The 14,862-nt window shown below is 48.1% G+C and overlaps 2 protein-coding genes and 1 long non-coding RNA gene across 3 annotated transcripts in view; 1 reads left to right on the top strand and 2 right to left on the bottom strand.

The window, feature by feature from the left end:
• Positions 1-14,862, bottom strand: part of SSH2 (slingshot protein phosphatase 2) — a 471,054-nt gene that overhangs the window by 183,992 nt on the left and 272,200 nt on the right. The window lies entirely within an intron of this gene.
• Positions 1-14,862, bottom strand: part of LOC310632899 — a 339,863-nt gene that overhangs the window by 283,276 nt on the left and 41,725 nt on the right. The window lies entirely within an intron of this gene.
• EFCAB5 (EF-hand calcium binding domain 5) overlaps positions 1-14,862 on the top strand; it is a gene marked incomplete at its 3' end in the record, with an annotated part of 55,955 nt that overhangs the window by 15,443 nt on the left and 25,650 nt on the right. Inside the window, exons 4-12 of the mRNA XM_083350239.1 lie at positions 1,312-1,375; positions 2,218-2,288; positions 4,359-4,514; positions 5,442-5,541; positions 5,641-6,447; positions 9,136-9,243; positions 10,956-11,048; positions 12,300-12,514; positions 13,476-13,632. Of these exons, the coding sequence (XP_083206365.1) occupies positions 1,312-1,375; positions 2,218-2,288; positions 4,359-4,514; positions 5,442-5,541; positions 5,641-6,447; positions 9,136-9,243; positions 10,956-11,048; positions 12,300-12,514; positions 13,476-13,632 (1,771 nt within the window). The remainder of the gene's footprint in view (positions 1-1,311; positions 1,376-2,217; positions 2,289-4,358; positions 4,515-5,441; positions 5,542-5,640; positions 6,448-9,135; positions 9,244-10,955; positions 11,049-12,299; positions 12,515-13,475; positions 13,633-14,862) is intronic.

Below are 14,862 nucleotides of genomic sequence, written 5' to 3'. Positions count from 1 at the left end.
ACCTCTGCAAAAAAAATTGTAAAATCAGCTAGGCCACAATTTATAACTATCACGAGTTACGCCTGTAATGGGCAGGCTCCATAATGGTCCATAACCCGAGGACTGCCTGTATTGATGGTGTCTATCATCCTGAGTTGTGGAATGAGCAGGAGGCTATATAGCCTGTTTCCCCAAAAGTAAGGCCTACCCCGAAAATAAACCCTAGTTTGGGGACAGGGCACACTCCTAAAAATCAAGCTAGGGCAGGGGTCAGGGTGTGTGGATCTGCCCCACGTGCCCAGCACCCACTTACCGTCACAGCCAGGCCTCTCCTTGCCGGCCCACTTCTTCTTCTGAGGCCTCTCCTGCAACCAGGCTTGCATTTCTCAGTCAAGCCTGCATTTCTGGAAAGGCCCCTGCAGCCGAGAACCGAGCTATGGATTGAATCTGTAGCTTGATACTTGGCTGCAGGGGCCTTCCGGAAAGCCCTGACTGCAAAATGCAGGCCCGAATACAGCTGCAGAATGTCGGCCCCAGAAGAAGTGGACCGGCTGGGTGGGGCTGTCAGTGCCGGAGGTGAGGTAAGGCGTACCCCGAAAATAAGACCTGGTGTCTCTTTTGGAGGCAATAATAATAATAATAATAATAATAAGACCCAGTCTCATTTTCGGGGAAACACAGGTAAATGGAATAAGTCAAATCACATTTAAGTCCGTAGGGCATAGGCTAGGGATAGGCAACCTTGGCTCTTTTATGACTGGTGGACTTCAACTCCCAGAATTCCTCAGCCAGCATGGGGGAAACCATGGCCCCTTTATGGCTTATAGACTTCAACTCCCAGAATTCCTCAGCCAGCACGGGGAACTATGGCCCCTTCATGACTCGTGGACTTCAACTCCCAGAATTCCTGAGCTAGGACGGGGGAAAACCATGGCCCCTTTATGGCTTATGGACTTCAACTCCCAGAATTCCTCAGCCAGCATGGGGGAACTATGGCCCCTTCATGGCTTGAGGACTTCAACTCCCAGAATTCCTGAAGCAGCATGGCTAAGCATGGAAAGCTCTCCATTTCTCCTCAGCATGGCTGGCTCAGGAATTCTGGGAGTTGAAGTCCACCAGTCATAAAAGAGCCAAGGTTGCCTACCCCTGGCATAGTCCTTCCAGGGGTCCACCATGCCCAGGGACCAGTGGCCCAGTAGACCCTATTGGCTGGTCATGGTGGACCTCTGGATGCTCTGGCTTCGAACAGCTCCATGTCCGCAACCTGCACCATTTGAAAGGATGAGAAGAGTTTCTGGGCCAGCCCTTAAGAAATTGTGTTTCCGTCGGCAGATCCAGAGCGCCTTGAAGTCCTTCTTGGAGGTCATCAGCAAAATGCCTCAGTTCAAGGAAACAGGTAAAAATGCACCTACCTGCAGGATTTGAGTTTGGCCAGTCTAGAGAAGAAGAAAAAAGGACCAGAGGAGACATGATAGCCATATTCCAGTATTTCAGAGGCTGCCACAAAGAGGAGTGTGTGGGGGTCCCACCTATTCTCCAAAGCAGCTGAAGGCAGGAGAACGGGTGGAAAGTAATCCAGCAGAGAAGCAATCTGGAATTAAGGAGAAACTTCCTAAACAGTGAGGGAAATTAACCAGTGGAACAACCTGCCTCCAGAAGTTATGGGTGCTCCATCACTGGAGGTTTTTAAGAAGAGACTGGACAGCCACTTGTCTGAAATGATGTGGGGGTCTCCTGCTTGAGCTAGAAGACCTCCCAGGTCCCTTCCAACTCTGTTATTCTATTCTGTTCTGTTCTGTTCTGTTCCATTCTATTCTTTATTCTATATTCTGTTCTGTTCTGCTCTATATTCTGTTCTGTTCTGTTTATTCTATTCTATATTCCATATTCCATATTCCATATTCCATATTCCATATTCTATTCTATTCTATTCTATTCTATTCTATTCTATTCTATTCTATTCTATTCTATTCTATTCTATTCTATTCTATTCTATTCTATTCTATTCTATTCTATTCTATTCTATTCCTATTCTATTCTATTCTATTCTACAATACCCCAGTCAAGGAACCGCCAGCTCAAACAATGACCGAAGAGCCCTTAGGTTCCCTTTGCCTTAAGAGTGTCCTGTGGGGTCCCCACTCACCTCTCTTCCCCCATTAGGGTCCTCAAACCCCCCCTTCCTGCCAAGTCTTTCACTCCACTTCATGGAGACCAAGTTGTTTCTCCCTTGTGCAGATATCTATGCCAGGCCGCTGGAAACTCTGGCATCGCCGGACGTGAAGGTGAACCAAGAGGAATTCATAGAGGTGAGGAGGAGGAGGAGGAGGAGGAGGAGGAGGAGGAGGAGGAGGAGGAGGAGGAGGAGGAGGAGGAAGGGTAACGATTTCCCAGGAGGGATGGTGGACTTGGGACCCTCCCCTCAACAAAGAGTTGGGATGATACAGAAGTGGGAAATGCATAAGAAAAAAAATTCTCTTTTTATATAGTTCCTTGCAGGATCATCTGCGGTGGGCAGTGGGGGGATTTGAAGTGGCAATATCAGCCACAATTGCACCTTCAAAGTCCTTTCCCCAATCTTCCATCTGCCATCTTGATTTTTTTGACACCCCCTGCCGTGGACGCTCCCGATTCCTTTCCTGCCGTGGACGGGATGTCAGGCTAGCTAGGAGATGAGAGTTCTCCAATGGAAATGGACTTTCTTGGTTTTGGTTTTGAAACCGTTTCTCTTCTCAGCCAGGAGGCTTCTTCCGTTCTTCAGAATTACTTACTTACTTCCCTCCTTCCTCCCCTTCCCCTCCCCTCCCCTCCCTGCTCTTCTCCTCTCCTCTTCCTCTTCCCCTTCCTCCTCTCCTCCCACCCTTTGTTCCTTCCTTCCTCCCTTCCCTTCCCCTCCCCTCTCCTCTCTTCTCCTCTTCCCCTTCCTCCTCTCCTCATCCCGCCCCTTCCTTCCTCCCTTCCTCCCTTCCTTCCTTCCCTTCCCCTCTCCTTTCTTCTCTTCTCTTCTCTTCTCTTCTCTTCTCTTCTCTTCTCCTCTCCTCTCCTCTCCTCTTCTTTCCCTTCCTCCTCTCCTTGTCCCGCCCCTTCCTTCCTTCCTCCCTTCCTTCCCTTCCCCTCTCCTCCTTTCTTCTCTTCTCTTCTCCTCTTCTCTTTCCCTTCCTCCTCTCCTCGTCCCGCTCCTTCCTTCCTTCCTTCCTTCCTTCCTTCCTTCCTTCCTTCCTTCCTTCCTTCCCCTCTCCTCTCCTTTCTTCTCTCCTCTTCCCTTTTCTCCTCTCTTCCTGCTCTTTCCTTCCTCCCTTCCTTCCTTCCCTTCCCTTCCCCTCCCCTCTCCTCATTTCTTCTCTTCTCTTCTCTTCTCTTCTCTTCTCTTCTCTTCTCTTCTCTTCTCTTCTCTTCTCCTCTTCTCTTTCCCTTCCTCCTCTCCCCTCCCTCCCTCCCTTCCTCCCTCCCTCCCTCCCTCCCTCCTTTCCTTCCTTCCTTCCTTTCTCCTCTCCTTTCTTCTCTTTTCTCCTCCCCTTTCTCCTCCTCTCCTCTCCTCCCATCCTCTCCTCCCCACTCCCCTCCCTCCTTTCTCCTCCCCTCCCCTCCGAGCTCCTTTACTTTTTTTGTACGGTAATGTCCATCTTCAGCCTATCTTGCCCCCCACTCCTGTGCTGGGGAATTCTGGGAGCTGAAGTCCACCCATCTTCAAGGAGCTAAGGTTGAGAAAAACTGGTCTGTTGGGAGCGCTGTTTTCCCAAACCATGAGCTGCTGCTGCCTCTTTGTTAAGTGACCGGACGTAAGTCAAGGACTACCTCCGTCTCCCAGGATGGAAAGGTCCATCTTCATTTGGATGCCTGTCTTCCAGCTGAACCCGAGAAAGAAAGAAGGGGTTGAAGCTTTCGCTTAGCGACCATTCACACTTACAACGGCGCTGGGGGGAAAAAGTGACTTCTGTCCGGTCCTCGGCCTTACGGCCATCCCCCTGGATCAAAATCCAGGCGCTTGGCAACCGGACGTTGGCTGCGTCCCGAGATCACACGATCACCGTTGGTGACTTTCCCAGCAAGCAAAGTCAGTGGGATTCGTTTAGTGACGGCACACTTCACTTAAACAACTGCAGCGATTCGCTGAACAACCGTGGCCAAAAAAAAAAGAAGGTTGCACAATCGGGTTGTGTGTGTGTGTGTGTGTGACTCATTTAACAGCTGCCTCATTTAGCAGCAGAAATTCAGATCCCCACTGAGGCCGCAAGCTGAGGACCCCCTGTCCTATGGCGCCCTGGATTCCTTGGGAGAATATGAATGTGGCGGTAAAGGTGGGAAGCCAGGAGAAGTGAATTAATCGGGGAACAAAATGCGATAATGGTTTTTGCTGTCCTCTTTCTTCCCCCTCCCAGTATCTCCTTTCCTACGTCAAAAACTTCGCCAGCGACCTCTTCCAGGAGCTGCTGAAGCATCTGCTCCAATCTTCTCACGATGCCCGCAACGCCATCCGACATGACGTCTGGAGGCAGATGTTCGTCCAGCTCTTCTTCGACTGTGATTGTGGACAGGTACAGCCAGCAGCTCCTTCCGGAAGACAGAATAACGGAGCGGGAAGGGACCTTGGAGGTCTTCTAGTCCAGCCCGACAGCTCAAGCAGGAGACCCTAAACCATTTCAGACAAATAATAATAATAATAATAATAATAATAATAATAATAATAATAATAATAATAATAATAATGATGATGATGATGATGGTGATGGTGATGGAAGGGACCTTGGAGGTCATGTAGTCCAACCCCCTGCTCAGGCAGGAAACCCTATACCATTTCAGACAAATGGCTGGCCAGTCTCTTCTTAAAAACTTCCAGTGTTGGAGCATTCACAACTTCTGGAGGCAGGTTTTTCCACTGGGTAACAGAATAAGTGAGTTGGAAGGGACCTTGGAGGCCATCTAGTCCAACCCCCTGCTCAGGCAGGAAACCCTATGCCATTCCAGACAAAATGGCTGTCCAATCTCTTCTTAAAAACTTCCAGTGATGCAGCATTCACCGCTTCTGGAGGCAGGTTGTTAATAATGCTGGAAAGGACCTTGGAGGTCATCTAGTCCAACCCCCTGCTCAGGCAGGAAATCCTATCCCATTTCAGACAAATGGCTGTCCAGTCTCTTCTTAAAAACCTCCAGTGTTGGAGCATTCACCACCTCTGGAGGCAGGTTAAGTGGTTGTCCGGTCTTTTCTTGACACCTTCCAGTAAGAGAGCACTCACAACTTCTAGTGGCAAGCTGTTCCACTGGTTAATAAATCTTAACAACAACAACAACAGAGTTATAAGGGACCTTGGAGGTCTTCTACTCCAGCAACTCACCTCCTTGGTAGAACAGCTAGGTTTTCACTGGGTTTCCTAGATAGGATCTTCCATCCCAGTTTGGTGGAGGCCCAGCAAACTCATGAACACTTCGAGTTACTCTCGATGTCGGTTCTTCTCTTCCCCCAGGTAGGACTCTTGGACAGAGCGAAGGTCTTGTCGCTCCTGGAGAAGTTCTACCAGAGCAGTTCGGACCCGGCCAAGGAGATTTACTGTAACCCAAAAAAATGTAAGCGGGAGAGGGGTTGACTGGGCCAAGCTGGTTCTAACCTCCGTCTCGGGAGATCTCTTGGAAGCCGACATTGCCCGGGCCTTCCTCTTTCTCTAGGGCCAATGGCTGAGCTGGATGACATGGACCTGACGGAGTTTTGGGGCAACCTGGAACCCGACGATGAAGAGGAACTTCCGGAGGAACCGCCCAGCCCTGAGCATACCTTATCTCAGGAAGCCCTCTACCTCAACAGGAAGCTGAAACAGATATTTTCCGATGAGAGTGCAGCCCGTGGCGCCAACGGAGAGACAGCCGTCCACCAGCTGGAAGACGCCGAGAGGGAACAGCAGGTCAGCCCACCGGAAGGGACGGCCGAAGAGGTTCCTACCACGGCCACCCCAGATCAAGCAGAAGAACTTCCACCAGAAATGCCGGCGGCCGAGCCAGGATCCGAGGAGCCTCTTCCTGAAGCTAACGCAGATCCCACCTCCGAAGAGACGGAGAGAGCTGCCGGTGAAGAAGCTGCTCCAGAAGCTGCTCCAGAAGAAGCTGCTCCGGGGACACCCCTGGCGCCCCTTTTGGAAGGAGGAGAAGAAGCCGCCGAGGAAGTCGAGTCAGAAGAAGCCGCCCTGGCTTCGCTGTCCAAGGTGGCAGTCCGGGTGCAGAAGATCTTGGACGGCGAGGAAGAACCCGTGCCCAAGTCCACCTCGGTGGAGAAGGACCTTGCTCCCAAGGGAACGGAAGCGGAAGAGATGGATGGGCAGGAAAAGCCAGAAGACCAAGCACAGCCTGGTAGAGAGGCCGTGGAGGACGCCGGACAGGCCAAGCCCGAAGAAAAAGCAGAGGCAGATGGCCTTAGGGCAGCGGGCCCCAAGGACCAGGCAGAGGCAGAAAAAGACGAAGCGCCAAGAGTCTTGGATACAAGTATGGCAGCCTTCTCTTCCTAGCGTTGGTAGATATGTTAGTGCAGGGCCAGGCATCCTTGGCTCTTTTGTGACTGGTGGACTTCAACTCCCAGAATTCCTCAGCCAGCATGGGGGAACTATGGCCCCTTCATGACTGGTGGACTTCAACTCCCAGAATTCCTCAGCCAGCATGGGGGAACTATGGCCCCCCTTGATGACTGGTGGACTTCAACTTCCAGAATTCCTCAGCCAGCATGGGGACTATGGCCCCCTTCATGACTCGTGGACTTCCATTCCCAGAATTCCTGAGCCAGCATGGGGGAAACTATGGCCCCTTCATGACTGGTGGACTTCAACTCCCAGAATTCCTGAGCCAGCATGGGGGAACTATGGCCCCCCTTGATGACTGGTGGACTTCAACTTCCAGAATTCCTCAGCCAGCATGGGGACTATGGCCCCCTTGATAACTGGTGGACTTCAACTCCCAGAATTCCTGAGCCAGCATGGAGACTACGACCATCTTATGACTGCTGGACTTCAACTCCCAGAATTCCTGAGCCAACATGGCTCAGCATGGAAACCTCTCCATTTCTCCTCAGCATGGCTGGCTCAGGAATTCTGGGAGTTGAAGTCCACCAGTCATCAAAGAGCCAAGGTGGCCTACCCCTGCATTAGTGGGTTCCCATCCCCCAGGGCCGTAGACCGGTACCGGGCCACGGCACGCCAGTAACCGGTCCGCACAAACAAGCAAAGCCCCATCTGCGGGATGCAGCCAACACACAAAACTACACACTCTCCAGTCTGTGGAAAAACCTCTCTCCACAGAAGTGGTACCTGATGCCCAAAAGGTTGGGGAACCTCTGTGTTAGTTAACAGACTAAGAGTTGGAAGGGACCTTAGAGGTCATCTAGTCCAACCCCCTGCTCAGGCAGGAAACCCTACACCATTTCAGACAAATGGCTGTCCAATCTCTTCTTAAAAACTTCCAGTGTACCCACAACTTCTGATGGCAAGCTGTTCCGCTGGTTGATTGTCCTCACTGTTAGGAACTTTCTCCTTAATTCTAGGTTTGTCCAAACTGTTTAGTTTTCCAGAAAACCTTTCCTGGATTAAATTCGGACCAGAACTTTTAGTTAGAGCAGGCGGTAGACAAAGAAAAGTTTTAATAATGGAGACCTTAAACAGCCACTCTTTTGTCAAGGGAAAATTTCTGATGCATTTTATTGAATATATAAAAGTGCTGGAAGAGTTATGCTCAAATGCGTCCTAGTGCTCCCTCTACTGGTCATCCATAATTGCAACTTACTAAGATTAATAGAGTTGGTTTCCATCTTAAAAAACTTTGGGGGCAGTAAAAACAGTATTTCCCAACCTTGGGAATTTACAGGAGTGTGGACTTCCACTCCCAGAATTCCATACCAAGAAAGACCATTGATGACAATTCTGGGAGTGGAAGTCCATCCCTCTTAAGGCAGGCTTGCTGGGGGATTCTGGGAGTGGAAGTCCATCCCTGTTAAAGCGCAGCTAGCTGGGGAATTTTGGGAGTTGAAGTCCATTTATAGTAAAGCATGCTGGCTGGGGAATTCTGGGAATGGAAGTTCACATCTTAGAGCATGCTGGCTGGGGAATTCTGGGAGTTGAAGTCCATTTATATTAAAACATGCTGGCGGGGGAATTCTGGGAATGGAAGTTCACATCTTAGAGCATGCTGGCTGGGGAATTCTGGGAGTTGAAGTCCATTTATATTAAAACATGCTGGCTGGGGAATTCTGGGAATGGAAGTTCACATCTGAAAGCATGCTGGCTTGGGAATTCTGGGAGTTGAAGTCCATTTATATTAAAATATGCTGGCGGGGGAATTCTGGGAATGGAAGTTCACATCTTAGAGCATGCTGGCTGGGGAATTCTGGGAGTTGAAGTCCATTTATATTAAAACATGCTGGCTGGGGAATTCTGGGAATGGAAGTTCACATCTGAAAGCATGCTGGCTTGGGAATTCTGGGAGTTGAAGTCCATTTATATTAAAATATGCTGGCGGGGGAATTCTGGGAATGGAAGTTCACATCTGAAAGCATGCTGGCTTGGGAATTCTGGGAGTTGAAGTCCATTTATATTAAAATATGCTGGCGGGGGAATTCTGGGAATGGAAGTTCACATCTGAAAGCATGCTGGCTTGGGAATTCTGTGAGTTGAAGTCCATTTATATTAAAGCATGTTGGCTGGGGAATTCTGGGAATGGAAGTTCACATCTGAAAGCATGCTGGCTTGGGAATTCTGTGAGTTGAAGTCCATTTATATTAAAATATGCTGGCGGGGGAATTCTGGGAATGGAAGTTCACATCTTAAAGCATGCTGGCTTCGGAATTCTGGGAGTTGAAGTCCATTTATAGTAAAGCATACTGGCGGGAGAATTCTGGGAATGGAAGTTCATATCTTAAAGCAAGCTGGCTTGGGAATTCTGGGAGTTGAAGTTCATTTATATTAAAACATGCTGGCTGGGGAATTCTGGGAGTGGAAGTTCACATCTTAAAGCATGCTGGCTGGGGAATTTTGGGATATAAACATGCTTTATATTAAAGCATGCTGGCGGGGGAAATCTGAGGGTGGACGGAGGAGTACAAACAGATTTGAAACCGCAGGGAATTCTAATCAAAGGAGGTGAATTTCCAGCCCTGATCCTTCCCTGCTCTGAATTTTTCTCTTTCAGAAGAGCCCTCGGCGCCCCCCAGCCAACCCAGCCTTCAATGGCCCCCCGACCAAGCCATCTTGGAGAGGACCAAAGGACCTCAGCGGATCTACGGGGAAGTCTGGTCAGGTACTCGCCATCCTCAATCACCTACCCGCCCAAGTGGTCAGAAGAGCTAAAATCTGATTTTAGCCTGTTTTCTGGACATTTTTGCCTCCTTTTCTGAACACATTGGTAGCGCGGCCCGATTCACCCAGAGGTGACTTACAAAATTTAGGAAATTTCACCACATGGGTAGTCCTCGACGTACGACTGAAACATTTCTGTAGCTGGGCGAGACAGTCCTTAAGTGAATTTTCCTCCCCCCGTTTTGCGATCTTGCTCGCTACGGTTGTTAAACGCATCGCTGCCGTTGTTAAGTCAGCCACACGGTTGTTAAGGGAATCCGGCTTCCCACATTGACTTGGCTTGTCAGAAAGTCGCGAAAGGGGATCCCGTGAGACCCCTGGGCGACACCGCAAGCGTCATAACTACGAGTCGGTGGCCAAGCGTCTGAATTTTGATCCTGCAAATGCTGCAATTTGTTGTAAGTAGGGAAAATGGTCATAAGTCAGTGCCGATGTAACCTCGATCAGTCACTAAATCAGGGGTCTTCAAACTTGGCCCTTTTAGGACTTGTGAAATTCAACTCCCAGAATTCCTCAGCCGGCATGCATCCTGGCTGAGGAATTCTGGGTGCTGAAGTCCACCAGTCCTAAAAGGGCCCAGTTTGGAGACCCCTGTCTTAAAGCATCCTGGCTGAGGAATTCTGGGAGTTGAAGTCCACGATTCATAAAAGGGCCAAGTTGTCACGCGGGGTGCCCAGGATGGCGGATGAAACCTGATAAGGATGTGCAGAGTACCTCTTGAGCTAACAAGAGCTTGCACAGAAAAAGAGGATACTGAGAGTACTCAAGTTTACGCAGCAACCACACAGATACACTGAGGTGTGTAAACAAGTTTTACTTGTGGAATAATACAATAGCACAGTCCAAGAAAAAATCAGTCCAGGTCATACACGAGTAAAGAGATGATAGCAAATAACAATAGTCCAAGGATTATCCAATACAGAGTCTTCTTACCAGTCCGTAAGTCAAAACACAGTTCTTCGGGTTTAGCAAACAGTAGCAAACCCACAAACCACAATAATCAGCAAGTAACAGCAAAGTAAGAGCCTTGGTGGAGCAGTGGGCTGATGCCTCCTTAAGTAACACCAGCTGCCTACAATTATTGCAGGTTCGCATCCAACCAGGCCTAAGGTTGACTCAGCCTTCCATCCTTCCGAGGTAGGTAAAATGAGGACCCAGATTGTTGGGGGCAATTAAGCTGACTTTGTAATAATGCCGCTTGGGGGTGTGTGTGTGTGAAAGCCCTAATAAGCAGGCATATACATAGAATGAAGGCTACTGCTACTGCTAAGCTTGTAAGCCGCCCTGAGTCTTCGGAGAAGGGCGGGATATAAATGGAATTAAAATAAAATAAAAAAATAAAAACGTAACAGAGAGAATAACAGAGAGAAAGAAGCTATGTCTCTAGCTCCCTCTTATGGCCATTGGAAAAACAGTGTTGGCCAATCATCACACATTTAAAGTGATACAATACAGTTTCTCTTACAACAATACAATCATAGTTTATATATATTACCAACCCAACCAGTTAGGCCATAGTCATATACCTAACAAAACCCCATTTTTAGGGACTTTTGGAAAAAGCAACAGCGGGGGGGGGGGGGGGCAGGGCGCTAACCGTCCTTTGAGGACTTGTTTGGGGTGCCACCCAATGACTCCTTTGTGCCCCCCCAGGCACTTTTGAGACGGCAGATCTGACCTTCAAGTACGCGGATTACGGCAAGGAGGTCCGGGAGGATTGGAACAAAGAGGACTCCAGGTTTTCAGGTTTATTTTTAATTCTCTTATTATTATTTACTTATTACAGGTAGTCTCCCCTACCCCTCCCTCCCTCCCTCCCTTCCCACCTTTTCCCCTTTCCCTTCTTTCCTTCCATCCTTCCCATCTTTTCCCCTTTCCCTCCCTCCCCTTCCTTCATTCCGTCCTATCGTTTTCCTTTGCCTTTCCTTCCTCCGATCCTCTTTCATTGCTGCCTTCCTTCTTTCGTTTCTTTCGGCCTGCTTTCCTTCCTTCCCATCTTTTTCCCATTCCTACCTTCCTTCCCTACTTCCATCCATCCCAACTTTTTCCTTTCCTTCTTTCCTTCTTTCCTTCTTTCCTTCCTCTCTTCCTCTTTCTTTCTTTCTTTCTTTCTTTCTTTCTTTCTTTCTTTCTTTCTTTCTTTCTTTCTTTCTTTCTTTCTTTCTTTCTTTCTTTCTTTCTTTTCTGTACCAGCCTGCTACCGGCCCTGCAGAAAGGGCAGGGACAACCCCTTTTACAAGAAGGCAAGAGGCTGGAACTAAGCCTGCCAAATTTATGGACACAAAAGCAAACAGAACAAGACACGAACCATGAACACGAACCGCTCATTCAAGCGGTTGCCTTCAGCAAACCAGCCCTCCCACGCATTCCCCTTTTACACAGTTCAGGGCGTGGCTTCTCTCTGCCTCCTTCCGAGGTGCCCCATTGCCTTCCTCTGTTTACTCCTGATTGACTGCCTCCTGCATCGGGCGTCCTTGAACAGGGCCAGCTGTGGGTCATCTTCATCCACGCTGTCAGGCTCACACAGCTGGGTCTGCGTCGTGACCAGGTGGGAGGGGCCTGGCTGAGGGCTCTGTGGAGCCTCAATATTATTCTCAGCAAGCTCTTCAACACCCCCCTCCTCCTCCTCTGAGTCGTCCGACCCAAGTGCCGAACCCACAGGCTGACCCTGAATCACAACACTTTCTTTCTTTCTTTTTCTTTCTTTCTTTCTTTCTTTCTTTCTTTCTTTCTTTCTTTCTTTCTTTCTTTCTTTCTTTCTTTTTCTTTCTGCGACCCTCTTCTGAACAGCTCATGACCCGGTAGTGGGGTGCGGCACAGGGGTTGGGGACCCTTGATATAAAGTCTACAGCTCTGGGAAGTGGGGTGGACTAGAAGACCTCCACGGTCCATTCCAGCCTCCGGATTCTGTGACCCGCTCGAGTCCCAGCCCTGCTTCTCCTCCTCTCTTGCTTTGGCCTTGGTCAAAGGAGCTGCAGGACGGGTGTCTCTTTCCAGATCTCCGCCTGGGGATGATCGAAATCCAGGCTCGGGGGCCCCCGGCCTCCCTCAGCCCCTTTGAGAAGAACTGCCTCAACCTGCCCCAGTTCGTGCAGCTGATGGAGACCTTTGTGGGCGACGGGGCATCCCTGCTGGGGCTGAAGAAGTTGGTCGAGGTTCTGAAGAAGGGTTACCTGCAGACGGAGGCTGAGAAGTTCAGTCAGCTGGCGAAGGTAAATAACACACACAGCCCCCTGTCCCGTCCCCCCCAAATGTTCCTCAATACAGGTGGTCCTGAGCTTACAACCATTCCTTCAGTGGCTGTTCAAAGCTACGACGGCACCAAAAAAAGTGACCTCTGAACGTTTTCACACAACCCTTGCAGCATCCCGACGGTCACGTGATGGAGGGTGGATATCTTGGTGTCCAATAGAATAGAATAGAATAGAATAGAATAGAATAGAATAGAATAGAATGGAATGGAATGGAATGGAATGGAATGGAATGGAATGGAATGGAATGGAATGGAATGGAATGAAGGAAGGAAGGAAGGAAGGGAAGGAAAGAAAGAAAGAAAGAAAGAAAGAAAGAAAGAAAGAAAGAAAGAAAGAAAGAAAGAAAGAAGAGAGAGAATTAGAAAGAGAGAGAAAGAAAAAGAGAATTAGAAAGAAAGAGAAAAAAGAAAGAATAAGAGAGAGAGAAAGAGAAAGATAGAATTAGAAAGAGAAAGAGAGAAAGAAAGAAAGAAAGAAAGAAAGAAAGAAAGAAAGAAAGAAAGAAAGAAAGAAAGAAAGAGACAGCTGTGGTGGTGCAGTGGTCAGGGTTATTGCTGGCTGACTCTGCCCACAGCCGGGAAGCTCGATCCTGACCGGCTCAAGGTTGACTCAGCCTTCTGTCCTTCCGAGGTCGGTAAAATGAGGACCCAGATTGTTGGGGGCAAATAGGCCGACTCTGTAAACCACTTAGAGGGGGCTGTAAAGCCCGGTGAAGCGCTATATAAGTCTAAGTGCTAACGACGGCAGAGGTTGACTTAGCAGCTGTGGCCAGAAAGTTGGTATAAATGGGGCTAAGCTCACTTTAACAACCGTCTCGCTTAGCAACAGAAGCTCTGGGCTCAATTCTCACGGGGGGGGGGGGTCCAGGACTACCTGGGCAGCAGAGGGACCTTCTAATATGGCCACCCCGTCCCCACAGGTGCATCGGTCGTCCACGTTGCTCCGGCAGCAGCTTCTCATCACGGCCCTTTTTGAGAAGTGGGACAACGAATGTTCGGGGTTCTTGGAGATGAAGGAGGTTGACGCGATCCTCGGCACCTTTAAGGAAGGGATGGAAGAAGAAGCCTTGACCAAGGGTAAGAGCAGGGGGTTGGATAATAATAATAATAATAATAATAATAATAATAATAATAATAATAATAATAATGATGATGATAATAATAAGTGTTCAGTTGACTTGAGTTTCATGTTTTATGAATAAAAGTGTAATAATAGTAATAATAATAATAATAATAACAACGATAATAATAATAATGATAATAATGATAATAATAATAATAATAATAATAATAATAATAATAAATAATAATAATAATAATAATAAATAATAATAATAGCGTTCAGTTGACTTGAGTTTCATGTTTTATGAATAAAAGTGTAATAATAATAAATAATAATAATAATAATAATATAATAATAATAATAATAATAATAATAGTGTTCAGTTGACTTGAGTTTCATGTTTTATGAATAAAAGTGTAATAATAATAATAATAATAATAATAATAATAATAATAATAATAATGTTGGAATAGAATAGAAATAGAATAGAAATAGAATGTTGTTGTTAGTTGCGAAGTCGTCTCCGACCCATCGCGACCCCACGGACCACGTTCCTCCAGGCCTTCCTGTCCTCTGCCATCTTCTGGAGTCCCTTTAAGCTCACGCCTACTGCTTCAGTGACTCCATCCAGCCTCCTCTTTCTCTGTCGTCCCCTTCTTCTATTGCCCTCAATCTTTCCCAGCATTAGGCTCTTCTCCAGTGAGTCCTTCCTTCTCATTAGGTGGCCAAAGGATTTGAGTTTCAGCTTCAGGATCTGGCCTTCTAAAGAGCAGTCAGGGTTGATCTCCTCTGGTTATAAATAGAATTAGAAATGGAAATTAGAAATAGAATTAGAAATGGAATTAAAAATAGAAAGAGCTGGAAGGGACCTTGGAGGTCATCTAGTCCAACCCCCTGATCAGGCAGGAAACCCTATCCCATTTCAGATTAGTCCAGGGGTCCCCAACCTCTGCCCTAAGGAACACTACAGCAGTATTTACTATAGGCTATACGACATAGCAGCCTCTTTAGGGGCTATAATGCTATAATTCCCTAAAGAATACTATAGCAGCATTTCAGCATTTGAGGGGCTGCCCCAAAGAAGAGCGGGGGGGCGGGGGGTCCACCTATTCTCCAAAGCACCAGAAGGCAGAACAAGAAGCGACGAATGGAAACAGATCGAGGAGAGAATTAAGGAGAAATTTCCAGATCTTGGAAACAGTTAACCAGTGGAACAGCTTGCCACCAGACATTGTACGTATCCC

Source organism: Vipera ursinii, assembly GCF_947247035.1.
Source record: "Vipera ursinii genome assembly, chromosome: 1".
In the NCBI taxonomy this organism is placed as follows: domain Eukaryota; kingdom Metazoa; phylum Chordata; class Lepidosauria; order Squamata; family Viperidae; genus Vipera; species Vipera ursinii.
The sequence above is the reverse complement of the archived record's forward strand: the minus strand, read 5'-3'. Positions and strand labels throughout refer to the sequence as shown.